Source organism: Eriocheir sinensis, chromosome 27 (genome assembly GCF_024679095.1).
Source record: "Eriocheir sinensis breed Jianghai 21 chromosome 27, ASM2467909v1, whole genome shotgun sequence".
Lineage (NCBI taxonomy): Eukaryota > Metazoa > Arthropoda > Malacostraca > Decapoda > Varunidae > Eriocheir > Eriocheir sinensis.
The window spans coordinates 9,687,572-9,702,611 of NC_066535.1; the positions used below are offsets into that span (position 1 = coordinate 9,687,572).

Consider the following 15,040-nt stretch of genomic DNA (forward strand, 5'->3'; position numbering starts at 1 on the left):
CTTGGTGCATCTATACTCATCCAACAAACCTTCCCAAGGCTTGGATCATGCCTTGTTCCTGTGCAAACATGGTAATATTTTTTTTAAAGTGAGGCCACTCCCAAAAGTCAGTATCCACTCCAAACACACTGATTTTTTTTTCTTAAAGAGGTTTTACTGTATATATAAAATTAATAATTAAAATATGGCTACATTTACATTACTGATCATGTGAAGGGCACAATAAATTTCTGGTGCATTCTCATTCATGTAGTCCATTGGTAATGTGTGTGAATGTGTGTGTGTGCATGTGTATGTGTGTGTTTGTGCATATTAGTTCCTATGTACATAAATACAAAATCTCAGGGTTAAAAACTTTTAAAATGTTTCAAGGATCTGCAAAATGTACCAAAGAAACCATTAGTGACCTCTTCTTATGCCAGATTTTCACTATCGTCATCATCATCATGCACCCATAATGTCTCTGATGCCCTTTGTAGGTAGAAAGGAGTCAAGAGGAGCTTCAAATAAGAGCAAACATTGAAAGTCATAGGAAGTAAGTCACCCAGTGGAATTGGTCACTATATATTCATCACAATCACACAATATTCAAATACTGTTATGTCAGACACCAACACAAACATACTTGATGTGCTATTCTACTTACAAAACAATTCACAAAACACCTTTAATCTACATCTTCCATGTTACAGACACTACTTTCAACTTTTCTACTCTCACTCTCTTCCTCATGTACCTTCTCCTTAGCAGTTTCCTCTGATGCCTCAACATGATTTTCTGCTACAGCAACAGAACTTGAATTATCAGGCTGTGATTCACTATTAATTTCCTTGACACTGCTTTCTTCCTTAACATGATTCTCCCCCACAGCAGCAGAACTTTCATTCTCTGGCTGTGATTCAGTATTAATTTCCTTGACACTGCTTTCTTCCTTAACATGATTCTCCCCCACAGCAGCAGAACTTTCATTCTCTGGCTGTGATTCATTATTAATTTCCTTGATACTGCTTTCTTCAGACACAGGCATGACCTCTTCCAGATCAGGCAAACTTGCATCGTCCTCTACACCGTTTTCACTCAGCACAGAACCGTTCTCTTTGCTGGGCGTATTCTCTTCTACCAATGCACATTCCTGCTGCTCTGATATTTGGGGATCCTTGGACTCAGATTCTATAAATAAAAAAAGAAAATATTAAAATAGGCTATGCTACATATGAAAGTCAAGACCTGGCACTGAAAGAAATATCAAACTGCTTTAATTATATCATGTAATTAGAAAGATACCTGTTTTTGTTCAGCATGTCAAAATAAGCAAGTACAGTACAGCACTGGACAGTTATATAAAGTATTAGTAGTAGTAGCAGTAGTCATAGACTTCACAACTAGTTGACGGGAAATCTCTTCAGTCTTATTGTTATGGCACTCAAACTCCTAATTTAAGTGGAAACAGGACGAAATCTTCAAGTTTTAGTGCATACAAGCAGGCAGGAGTGTCTCTAGAGTGATTTGGTCGAGGATTCAAGGTAACTTATATAAAATAGCACCATGCGTGCACTTTGAAAACGTTGTGTAAAAAATGGCAAATTTCCGTAACTTTAGGTTGAAATCTTAAATGAATGATAACTGTAGGATAGTGAAGTCCACAGTTTACGAAACAAGAAATGCAACTCAGCTCAGTTCTGGGCACTTCCCTCTGTAAAGGATTATCGCTGTCCTGCCTCTGTTTACTCTCCAAGTAAAGGACCTACAGTTATTCATCGTCTCTGTACCCTTCCCCACAACTGCAAGGATCCAGAGGACGATACAAGAAGACACAGAAGGCAGTGGATCGAGTGGAAGTGACGGAGGAGACACAAGATATACCTGGCCAGGAAGGTCCAGGCCAACTCCTCTGTGGCCGAGTGCTGCAAGCAGGAGCTTGCCCAGCAGGAGGAGATGAAGATTACCGTGGAGCTCAAGAGGCTCTGTGATGTTAGCGGCGTCGCCTGCTGGTCGACAGGGGAGAGCTGGAGCACGGGAGGCGGTCCTGGGCGGCCATCTCTCCCAATGGCCCACATGGCGTCCTTGGGATGTCGCTGTGGGACTCCCTGATGTGCAGGGAGGACAAGAAGGGCGCAGGTTGAGGTTCCTCTCCTTGCCATGCGCCACAGGGACGGGTTCAGGCACCTCCTGGAGTTCCCTCAGACCCGACCTTGCAGGGGTACAGGTGCCAGGAGGCACAACCTGGCCAACACCATCTTGCCGCACATCAGCAGGTCCCTCTTCAACTGTTTAATTTCTCCAAGGACGTGACCTCAGAAGCGAGGAAGAACAAGGCCTTGAAGCAGCTGACCGGCAGGAAGAGGAGCAGTGTCGAGGAGGGCAGGAAGGTCCAGGAAACTGGTCATAGGCCAAAAGGCTAAAGTGATTGTTCAATAGTGACATCGAATTCAACCAAAATAAGTTGTGATTGTATAGAAAAATGAATATTTTGCTTTTGTTGAGTAAAATTAAGATGTTTCTGCATGCTTTCCTCAAGTATTAAGTTTCTAATGTGAAAATTAAGTGATTTATTAGATGTTAAAACTTAAAATTGCACTAAATAAAAAAATAAGTAGCTATTTGGGCAAAAACTTATAAGATAAGCTAAAAATTGCTATTGATTCTGAAAATAAAAGTGATTATCTATGACTATGGTGATGATTGTGCATCTAGCGTAAAATCTGAGGAAATAATAGCCTTTTTAAGTTTAGTTATACTTATATAAAAACAATTAATCGGATTTTATTAGCTTTGAATTTTTGATACCGCTGATCAAGTAGACTCATATATTCCTAAGGGAGTTGACGGTTTTAGTTTAAGGTCGCTAGCTTACTTTCTTTTGAAAATATATAAATTTTAAATTTTGAAAATCGTCAAGAGATTGTGAAGTCTATGCAGTGGTAGTATAAAGTAATGCATTCAGGCTAAAAATCGGGCAAACAGAGTACTAGGTTTCATCTCAAGGAGCGTGAGCAATAGAAGCACTGAAGTCATCCTCAAACTTTACTTAGCACTAGTTAGACTTCATCTCGATTATGCAGTTCAGTTCTGGTCCCCCTACTATAGAATGGATATCAAGATGTTAGAATCTGTACAGAGGAGGATGACAAAAGATGATTCAGGGGGTGAGAAACTTGCCTTATGAAGACAGGCTGAAGCAGTTAAATCTACATTCTCTAAAAAGGCGAAGGTTGCGAGGAGACTTGATCGAAGTCTATAAATGGATGAAGGGATTTAATAAAGGGGATGTCAATAAAATTTTGAGAGTGAGAGCCAGGTAGGACACGTGGCAATGGTTTTAAGTTAGACAAATTCAGATTCAACAAAGACAGGCAAGAATTGGTTCACCAATAGAGTGGTGGACGAATGGAACAGGCTTGGGAGCCATGTTGTGGGTGCCAATACCATAGATACATTCAAGAAGAGGTTAGATAAAGCCATGGATGGTGAGGTAAGGTGGGGTTGAGTGTACAGGAGCTGCCTTGTATAAGCCAACCGGCCTCTTGCAGACCCCTTACGTTCTTATGTTCTTATATATATATATATATATATATATATATATATATATATATATATATATATATATATATAGATATATATATATATATATATATATATATATATATATATATATATATATATATATATTTCTATATATATATATATATATATATATATAGAGATATATATATATATATATCTATATATATATATATATATAGATAGCTAGATAGATACATAGATAGATAGATAGATAGATAGATAGATAGATAGATAGATATAGATATATATATATATATATATATATATATATATATATATATATATATATATATATATATATATATATATATATATATAAAATTATTCAAAAACTTACCAGGTTTGTTTTTATCTTTGTTCCTAATTTCAGTCAGCTGCTGCTGGAGTGCTCTGCAGAGGTTCTGCAGCTGCTTGTTTTGCTTGACCTGAAGATCCAGTTGCTTTTCCAGCAGTGATCGTTCTGTGACCATCTCCAGGAGTGCCTTGTTGGCCCCCTCCCACCGCTCCTTCCAACTCTTAGTATCTTTCTCTGTCTTCTTTATTTTCTTTGCCATCTACGGGAAAGATACAATGCAATCAGCACCATCAAAGCTCAGTCAGTTACATGTAAAACAAAGAAAAGTTAATACAACAAAATTCTTAAAAGAAAAAATATATAAAAACTTCAACCGTAAATATGAACCAAAATCAGAGGTACCGTATTTTGCGGCATATAATGCGCACCTTTTTCACTTAAGAATGCCAGAAAGTTACCCCTTCACGGTATACGCTGAAGGTACAAATGTTTTTTTTTTTTTTTTTTTTCCAGTCTGCCTTTTTCCACTATCATTTTGAAGTTTGCGTTGGGTGTTGGGTCAGCGTGACTCCTAGGCTACCACACAACTTCTCCGTGCCATTCTCAGTGTTTCTGTGACTGTAACAATGGCAGGAGAGTTTTTTGTATCTTCTGCGTCTGATTCCGCGCCCGAGTGTCCACACCCAGTGACCTCGACTCCTCATAAGCCTCCTCTTGCTCCCAAAAGAGTTCTCAGTCTGAGCGCAATTGGGAGAGAGCTGAAACTGACTTTTTCAAACTTCAAAAGTAGTGTTAGTGGTGAAGACATTGACATCAACAACATTGAACTCTAACCCCTCGTCTTATCACAAAAGCTGAGCCCTGTTATTGTGCAACCTCAGTTTGGTGGCCATCCTGTTGATCAATCTCATTACAGTGATGGTGGAAGTGATAATCAGGGCCCTGAGGATGCATCCCACCACCCTTCAGGGTTATTAGGTTACGAACACGAGGGTAATGAAGGGGCTTTGTAACGGGGTCGAGTGTGTGGAGGGGGAGGGTATCTGCCAACCACAACCTACGCATCACTGCGAACACAGGCTTGCTCTGACCTAAAAGTTACTGCGCTTCATCACGTCACCACAGAAACACCACGTGATGTAGAGACTTCGGATTTGAGGCAGACTGAAGATGATGGATGGATTAAGCGAATGCTCATAAATCTAAAGCTACTGGCTTAGGTGGAGCTGTAAAGTTGATAATGGAAAGCGACCAATTTTGGGGAGAGTGTCAGAACATTGTCATGCAGGGAGAACCAATTTCACGGTACACCCCCGCCCTTTAAGGGATAACAGAAATTTCGGGAAATTGTATATCATCAGTCTTGCTTAACCATACGTATTTCTGAACATTTTAAGCACTGAATATTTTTTTCAAAAATTGTTGTCTTCAAGTTTAGGGTGCGCGTTATACGCCGGAGCGGGTTATACACTGCAAAATACGGTAATTCAATATTAATAAATGCCACTTACTTCCTCCATTTCCTTTTTAAAGGTGTGGAATATCTGATTAGATTTTTCTAGGGTGTTCTGGAAGTCTTCATACTTCTCCATATAGGAGTTAAGCTGAGTACGCAAACTTATTTCATTGAGGGACATCTGTTGTGTTTTCTTCTGATATGAAGCCACTTCCTGTAAAATGGTGTACATAATAAACAATAAACTTAAAAAATAAGAAATATATAACAGAACTGATGTGATTGTAAACTTTTTCAATCAAACTTATCTAAGCACCTAAGGAAATGTGCAATGACAATTTATTTATTTTTATTTTTTTTTATTTTTTTTATTTTTAGAGGAATGACCACAGAACTTTTTGATCCCTCTTCATATGCAGAGCAGAGGAACAAAGAGGGATATGCACTGAGGTGGTGCAGGCATGAAAGAAGAGTGAAAAATGATTAATTTGTAAAGATACTAAAAGTGCAAATATAAAACATTCTTAGAACTGGGTTATAAAAATGTTTTACCTCCAACAATGTTTTTTTCTCTAAAAGCATCTTCTCTTTATCTTCTGTCATCTCAATCTGCTGCTTGGCCATTTTTGCTTCACTTAACTGGCACTGCAGCTCCTTCTGCTTGAGCATTTTCTCCACATGCTGCAAGATATGAACAGTTTTTAGTAAATTCAAATCAGCACACAAGATATCATATGTTTATTTCCTTATTTTACACCTGTAACTTTATTTCCCTCAAGAACCACTCCCTCCCACCTCAACTCTTCCCCTACTACTACTGAATCACTAGTTTTACCTACAGTCAACCATCATTTTTATCTTCCATTTTTGTTTTGACATTCATACAGATAATCATTGCTAACAAAACCTTAAGAGTGTGAAGAATGTAATGTCATCATATGGTAGTAAAAACCTAGGCTGTAATAGGAGGAGAATGCTCAATCACGTGTATACAGAGATGAGTGGTTTGATAACTGTGTGGCGCATTTCTGAATGACTGGCATGGAGGAGTCTGAATCTTTAATGAGGATCTAAACAGTAACATAGATTTACATAGAAAATCAGACCACACAGACCCCATGGTCCAGACTTGGTGGTCTGTCCGTCTCAAGTGATTTTTACATTATCAGAAGACCCAAAACGTTTGCATTTTCTTCCTAGTTGATATTAAGATGAAAGTGAACGGTTATGAGCTTTTGAAGGGTCAATGAGCTAATCACTGGACCACACTTGACGGAAGCTTATTCCATTCTCGCACTTCTAACAACGGTGAAGAAAAAAGGTGCAGTCTGAATTTACTACTTGTTCTACATCTGAGTTTACATTGTGTGTTCCCGGTGCAAAGTGTCATCGATCATAAACAATGTTGATCTGTCTACATTCGTGAATGAAGTAATGTTGTGATGATTAGATTAAGGTGCTTTGAGTATGTGGAGAGGATGGATGAGGGGTGTAAGGGAAGGAGGGTAAGTGAGGTTGGTGACAGTTAAGGGTACAGTTGGAAAAGGTAGACTAAAAAGACTCATGAACAGATAGACTGCAAAAGCTTAAGAAGACTGAATAGACTGAGCTGCTTAAGGTATATGGAGAAGATGGATGAGAGCAGTAGTAAGGAAAGAAGGGTAAGAAAGGTAGATAATAGTTAAAGGTGACTCAGTTATAAAACATGTCAGTTTCACATCACTGGACCTCGAGGCTGTGTGAATAACTGGTGTGACATTCTTGAACACCAGGGTCAAGTTTTACAGTCAACATAAGAAAAAATCCAGATTCTTTACCCCAAACTCAACTATTGGTACACAAGATTTCGCTCACATTCTATTCAATTGACGCATTTGTGTCTGATACTTTTTTGGCTGACTATACATAAGAGTAATGACCAATATGAATAGTCTAGAACACTGAACATGCCAGCTAAAGCAAGGTCTTGGGTGACACTTACCGTTTCCCTTGCTTCATACTGCTTGATGAGGTCCTGGAGGCGAGTTGCCATGTCTTGGTTTTCATCCCTCAGCTTTGAGTTCTTGTCAGAATTCTCCTTCATCAAATTAGATATTTCAGACAGGGTAACATTGAATTTTGTCGACACTTCTTTTCTTCTCTCCTCCTCCTCTCTTAGTCTTGCTAGATTTTCTTCCTGCAATACAGTACCCTCAGTAAACAACAAATACTCATGATGAAAATAGCAAGGGAGAAGTCTTGGGAGTATCCAATTCATAAAATCTACTGGTATATTTAGATACCTTAATGAGTTTATTCTGTTTCTGGAGTTCTCGACAGAGTGACTCAAGCTTGGATTTGGCGAGGATGACCTTTGTGTGCTCCGTCTCCATCTGGTCTTTGTCTCTCTGAAGGACCTGAACCTGGCGCTCCACAGTCTTCATGCTCGTCTGGAAGGGAGGAATGAGATCACTTTGGTGCTAGAAATGGCTTAAAATGCAGTGGGTACTTATCAAAGAAACTATGAATAAATGATTGAATGAATGTGGGAACAAAAGGTATCTAGAGTGTAATGGCATGTTGTTGGTTGCTTGGGGATATGATTAGAGAGCAAAAGGACAGATTCAAAAAAGAGGATGAATGCTTAACAAATGAGGAATTGAAAGGAGAGGTGGAAGAGGAAGATCTACTGAGAAGGAATGCAAGGAGGGATCAATGAACTAGGAAAACAGGAGCCTCCTGCTGGTCATCCTTTTAAAGGCTATTTTGAGGAGATGATTTGACAAATGAATGAAAATGACAGCTAAACAATTGTACCTGCAGTTTCTTGTTCTCTTCTGCCATTTCAGCATACTTAGCAAGTAGTGTTGGCATCTGCTCTTCAGCTGGGAGTGCCTTCAAGGCTGTGGTAATGGCTTTCACGCCAGAATCACGTTCCTTCATCTTTTTGTCCTTCTTTTGGGTTTGCTATAAAAAATAGTACAAAATTTAAACCGCTATAAATGCTCCTTGCCACTATACGTGTATACAACTTATACTTCCACTTCAATGCCATTACTTCTGTTGCACTTACGCTGTTGGTCCTAATATCTAGAAGCAACTTTTCCTCAGATGTCATATTTGCCTGACAAAATCCACTGTTCCAGAGGAAAAGTGAAGATACTAAAATGTATGTTTTCAGTTACTATAAAAAAATCAAAACATTTTGGCAAGACAAAAAGTGGTCCACATCTACATTTAAGATATACTTCAAGCTCTGCATTTCATGGACCAAATGGCAACCTTAAAAAGATCCTGTAACTAACGGGTAACAAAAACTATGAAGGGCATCTTACCACCTTGTTAGGTTTTGTTTCTGCCATAACTAGTATTCAGGCCCAGGTACACTTGCTCCCTGTCAAAAGAAGAAAACAGCTGTTATTGATACTAAGGGAGCTCGTACTAAAATGTACGATAATTTCTGAGATTTGACAAAAATTAGTTATGTGTTTCTAAAATATGATTGTGATGATGGCAACAGTCTCTCAAAGTTTCGTGGTAAAACCTGGTTTCTAAAGTGTTTTTTACAAGCAAGATAGATAAAAATAGTACAACCGTAGGCAACACCAATACTTGATTTTAAATGGCGCGCTCAGCTACGCCTCAAACTCAAACACGCCCTATATCTCAAAAATGTTTTTTTGCCAATTAGAAGTACATAACTGTTATGCCTCAACCAATTTGAGTATTTTTTATGTGGAGTGAAATAAATATATTTAGTTTCACTCATTTTTCATTGTTCCTTCCCCCTCAAATTCACAGTTATTTTAGAATACTTGCAAGTAAAATATTACACTTAGAGATGCAGACTGATAAGTAAAAAGGAATCCACAATAAATGTTCTACAATAGTTACTCCTTCAAGAGACAAAGAGCAAACCCTTCTCAAAGGACAGCTCAGTGGTATCCTAAAGTAAAGTGATGTTTTAAGTTTTGGGTACTTTTGCATTATTATTAAAGGGATTTACATGTTTTACTCAGGCAGTACAGGAATGATACTTCATTACAAAAGGATTGTTGCATAAATAAACCAAAGTATGGGTTGAACTTTGATATTCTCAAAACAAGATTAAAGTAGGTGATGCTCCCTTAAAGCTCCAATGATCTATTACACTGTATCAATTGTTCATCTTTTTTTCATTATGGCTCACTAGTACCTTGTCTTTCTACACTGTAAAGTGCATGCGGTAGTTGACAGTGATGGCAAAGACGATATATTATCTACTACTATCTCTAATTTAGTTATGTTTCCTTGTTAAATCAGAGACTGTTTTACATTCAAATAAATGGCAAAAAGTATGAGTGTGACTACATAAAGAGTAGTTCCACAGAATTTCATTGAGCCAATTATTGTTCATCATTTATGCCAACGCAGGGTACTCCTTAATCAAAAGAAAGGACATCTCTAATTTTAGGAAAGTTAATATTAATTAATATGCTATATTCATTACATATATATAGTCTGATCTATAGTTTATATTAAACAATTTTACTTAGTCACATACCCATTCTATCTTTGCAATCATAGCCTGTAAAATACCCCACAGTCCTCAAGTCTATTAGCAATTGAGGAGAAGTTAAGAAGCGGTAGCTGACCAGTTAGTGCGTGGCTGTGGTGATCATGAAGACCCAGGTTCAAGTCCTGCTGAAACCAGCTGACAATTTTCATTCATCGCTGAGTGCTAAAATATCACCCACATGATGTCCAAATCATCAGTCTGACCTAACCTCAGCAACTTCAATCAAGAAAAGCATGGGGGGCAGCATTTGCCAACCAGGGTCATATTTTACACCGGATCATTAAGCATTTTGGTCATACGATGTTTAGGCCATACAGTACGACACTTGGGCCCGAAGAACCCTTCAGCCAGGAGATGTTTCAGATAAAGGGTGATAATCATTATTTAAAAATGAGCCTACAGTACCTATAAGAACCTTCTGCTATTCAACAGGGTTGCATTCCCTAGAAGGTGGTATGGTCAAATAACAAAACTGTTAAATAATATACCAATTTTTCCCACAGGATCATACTGGGAGGTTCCTGGCAGTTATTTTGTCAGGGCTGGGCACTCACCTGAGGGGCATTTGCTGACATCGTTCATCAATCACATTGGCTAACACCGCTAACTTGGCATTACTTTAGTGCAAAATGGCAAAATGAGCCTCATGGGCTCATGCTATTACATTACATGCCATTACATGGACATATCCCCATATATCAACTACTGACTTTACATATGAGAATCTGGCATCTGCACCACTGTTTAGGTTCACTACCATACCTCTGTGCAGGCCACTTGCGCAAGCTATGCAACCCCCCCTTTTTCCTTTCTTTTTACAAAGGAGACAGCTCAAGGGCACAAAAAAAGGAAACAATAATAAAAAAGCCTGCAACTTCAACTTGTGAGGCTAAGTTACTAATTTAGTGGGGCTGTGTTAATGATTTGTTGGGGCTATGTTACAGATTCAGCGATGCTAGGATGAAAATTACATTGAGTTAGGTTACTAACCAGTTCCGGTTACATTATTGACTGGGGCATGGTTATTCAAAAAAACTTCAGTTTATAAACAAATAATTTTCTAAGAAAATTAAGGTAATATTCATTAAAAACACACAAAGCCTAGATATATATCTATCAGTTCACCCATCTCACAATGGCAGATGAATCTTTTCATATCTAGTAAGTTTTTATGCAATTTTTTAATCTACTAAATATTCCCTGCAGAAATCCCATTCCCTGACTTAGCCTACTCACTCCCCCCAACTAAAAACTATTGAATGCCACAAAATGAAGTCAATAGTTCTTGTCAGCAGTCCAACCATCAGACCAAACACTCGAGGGGAACACCGATGAGCAGCATGAAGGGCTTAAGTGAAAGAGTTCAACACCTGCTGTCCCTCGACATCACTAGTCCTGTGATAAGATAAAAAGTCCTAATGTCAACAGTGTAAGAAGTAGACCGAACACTCGAGAGGAACACCAATATGAGCAGCATGGTGGGCTTACGGGAAATCTTGAGACCTGCAGACCGATGGTATTTGCCGTCACGAAGGTTAAGGGAGGCAGGAAACTCATTAACTAGCAGAGCGGAACACTTGAAATAAAAGTTACTTACCAGAGTATTGTGGGGAGACGGCGGACACGTGGGGCAGAGGGTCCAAACTTGGCACACCTTAATTAGCAGACGCCAGCGTGACACACATTCCAGGTAAATATAAGTTTGGGGTGCCACAGAAACCCGTTGGTCTTGGTCTTGGTTGAGGTCAGTTCGGTTCGGCAGTTCACGGTGGGGAGTTTTGTCTTCGCTACGGCACATTAAAAAGCCATTGGAAAGCAGTGTGTGAAAAGTGTAATAGTGAAAACCTAACAAAAGGGCATAGAAAAGCAAAGCCAGGGGAAGAAGAGAGAAGAAAAAAGCAGAAAAACACATCAGCTTAGGGTGAAGTGTATAAGTGTGCACTGTGAATTATAAGTGCATGGTGTGAACTTGAAGTATCAGAAGTATTGAGAAGGAGGACCTAAGAAGCGAAAGCGTTACAGGTCAAAAGAAGAAGAAGAAGAAGAAGAAGAAGAAGCAGAAGAGAGGACCAAGAGGAGGATGACCTACGAAGCGATACAAAGCGATACAGGTCAAAAGAAGACGAAGAAGAAGACTGCCTGATCTAGTTCTTCAATCACTATCTGTGTCTATTATTTTCCTTTTTTCTTTCCTTTCCTTTTTCTCTTTTTACTCAGATATCCGAATTGTTCTTTTTGGTCTTCGTCGTTGGTGACTATGGAATGGCCTTCAACTCGGCACTCTCCCACAACCCTTAAAGAAAAATAAAAGACAAACTTCCCTTGCAATCGAAATTAATTAACTATATTACTACAATAAATATATCTTTCTATACACACCATAAGAGTAAGAAAGAAATTACAGCCAATCTAAACCTGAGGGGCACACAAGTCTCTACGTTCTGATTGGTGCTTCGAGGGTCTGCCTGAGGGGATCCGAGGGAGGTTGACAACTTCCATTTCGCGCCATCTTTGAAAATGTAACCCCGAATACCCTAGCTCCTATAACGATGATCTGTTTATAAAGTTACCATTATCTGACTAGAACTCACTAACACGTACGTGCACCTTCAGATAAAAGTGAGATAAAGGATATTCTCCCAGGCCGAGGAATGACAGCGAGCACAAACACCTGAGAGCATCCAATGGCGCTTAATATTTGGATGACCTGTCAAATTGCAACTTAAATATTTCCCCTGCGTTTGGATCACTCTACTCCTTGGAGAAAGAATGGTCCAAGCTCTACCCCATAACCTTACTCCACGTTCTCCTACACGACACAAGGAGCGAGGCCTGGTGGAAGGTTGGCCGCCCCGTGAATCTGAATATGTTAATGTCCTACTCTTTTTTTGCCGTCCCCCGCCCCACCAAAGGCAGCGTTGATATTTTTTCTGCTCGCCATGATTCAGAGAAGGGCGGGACGGTTGTCTGCATACGTAATGGGCATTTAAATTAACCGCTACCAGTACGGGCCAGCCTATACACGTGCCCACCTCGCCTCCCTCGGCCTGCGGGAAGGAAGGAAGTAACGGCTGCCTGAAGAAGAGGTGAAGCTGGCACGTGCTTTACATGTATTCATTTTTCGTGTGTGTGTGTGTGTGTGTGTGTGTGTGTGTTACTTTAGGCATATTTCTGCAATGCCAATATATTTTATAATAATGCAGTCTAGATCACAATGAAACACCATTAATTAGGGGCATACGCTTTTAATACTTTTCAAAGCAGTCAGGGTAAGTGTGAGATCCGGGTTACCACAGTTTACTTCCTTCAGATTTCACAATTAAGGTATACCCATTTACCGACCAACCTTACAAGGATTCGAATCCAGGCCCGCGGTTCGTAGCTAGGCACCCTAACCACTGCATCACGAAGGTAGCTATAAGGCGATGGAGATGAACACTGAAGCAATGTTCAGCTTTAGCTTATGCCCCCAATTTTACTCTCCAGACCAGAAGATAAAATAAAAATAAAATAGTGGCTTCATGCTAGTTACCGGCGCTGTGTACGTAAGTTTCATGTCTGATGGAGAAAAGGATTCTAGCTAGACTCCTTGGATAGAGGCCTAGCAGCTGTGCACAGGAAGGTGCAAGGAAAAATACAGGTGCAAAACACCTGTATAAAAACAAGCAAATAAACAAACAAACTGGTGCTAATAATGATAATAGTAGTAGTAATAATAATAATAATAATAATAATAATAATAATAATAATAATAATAATAATAATAATAATAATAATAATAATAATAATAATAATAATAATAATAATAATAATAATAATAATAATAATAATAATAATAATAATAATAATAATAATAATAATAATAATAATAATAATAATAATAATAATAATAATAATAATAATAATAATAATAATAATAATAATAATAATAATAATAATAATAATAATAATAATAATAATAATAATAATAATAATAATAATAATAATAATAATAATAATAATAATAATAATAATAATAATAATAATAATAATAATAGTAGCAGTAGTAATGATAATGACAATAATAATAATAATAATAACAATAAAGATAATGATGATAATGAATATATAGCAATAACTCAAATAATGATAGTTATAATAATAGTAATTATAATAATAATAATCATTAATAATGATACTTTAAGCAAATATGTATACATGCAGAGGCCAAATATAATATAATATAAATAATAATGAACATATATATGAATAATTAACAATAGTGTGATAGTACATATTGATATCATTATTCAGCAAGAATTTTCTAAGGTGCTTAAAGGTTACAATGTTGCAATTGTGAGGGACGTGTTCTCATACATAGTTCCATATAATATAACACTTCTCCTTTCTCCCTGTCATGTCTTCCTGTCTTCCCCTTACTCTTGTTGTCTTCTCTTCATCTCTTCACGTCTCTTCCTCCTCCTCCTCCTCCTCCTCTCCTTCTCATCTCATCGATCTCATCTTCATTTCGCTCTCATCCGTTCCTCTTCCTCTTAACCCTTCTCCCCTCACTCACTCTCCTTTCCCTCCTCCTCTCATTTCCCTCACTCCCCATCAACTGTTTTTCTCCCTCTTACTTCCTATTCGCGGGCCGTTGCTTGCTAGACATTCAAGACAAAAGTTCAGCGCTGTAGAACCACAAGCGACAAAGGTTCACAAGCTCCCCGAAGAAACAAATATTTTTAGGTTCATATTCTTAATTAAACATTTCGGCTCCCAAGCTCACATATTTGGTGAGGCTTTCATAGAAGTTTTGGGCATTTCCATGAGTAGTTTTATGACCCTGGTGGTAGTTTGACTCTTCTTCTGTACAATAAATCTAAAAAAACGCTTATTAGAACTCGACTAATCTCCTTAAATCTTTGGCCTTTGAAAGTAGTTGGTGTGAGAGGCGGAAGCGTCTTAGAATACCGCTCTTTGACAGTACTTTAATCTGAGGGCAAATTGAAGGAAAAACGCAAATCTGAAGTGCTGCAAATAAATTCCTGAGAAAATTTGGGACCAGACAAAAAAATCCACGATAATACCCCCACCGTGGCCCATGTCCTTACCCCCTTCTATCCCCTTCCTCCTCTTTCTCTGCCCATGTCCTTACCCTCCTCTTCCATCTTCATCTTCTCTCTCTCCCCCATTTGTAGCCATGTTTGGG

General features: G+C 38.3%; 1 protein-coding gene across 3 annotated transcripts; it reads right to left on the bottom strand.

The window, feature by feature from the left end:
* Positions 1 to 548: 548 nt before the first annotated feature.
* Positions 549 to 11,615, bottom strand: LOC127004097 (alpha-taxilin-like). 3 transcript variants are annotated; one of them, XM_050871449.1, is made up of 9 exons: positions 11,450 to 11,615; positions 8,633 to 8,688; positions 8,112 to 8,261; positions 7,598 to 7,744; positions 7,297 to 7,491; positions 5,868 to 5,996; positions 5,371 to 5,529; positions 3,902 to 4,118; positions 549 to 1,170 (listed from the first exon to the last, which is right to left on the bottom strand). In XM_050871449.1, exons 2-9 carry the CDS (start codon positions 8,654 to 8,656, stop codon positions 668 to 670), a joined length of 1,524 nt encoding a protein of 507 aa, XP_050727406.1. In that variant the 5' UTR covers positions 8,657 to 8,688; positions 11,450 to 11,615; the 3' UTR covers positions 549 to 667. The 3 variants fall into 3 exon arrangements, with proteins under 3 accessions (XP_050727406.1, XP_050727404.1, XP_050727405.1); XM_050871447.1 differs by having other exon boundaries at positions 8,630 to 8,688; positions 11,450 to 11,614; XM_050871448.1 differs by lacking the exon at positions 11,450 to 11,615 and adding an exon at positions 11,341 to 11,361 and having other exon boundaries at positions 8,630 to 8,688.
* Positions 11,616 to 15,040: the final 3,425 nt, after the last annotated feature.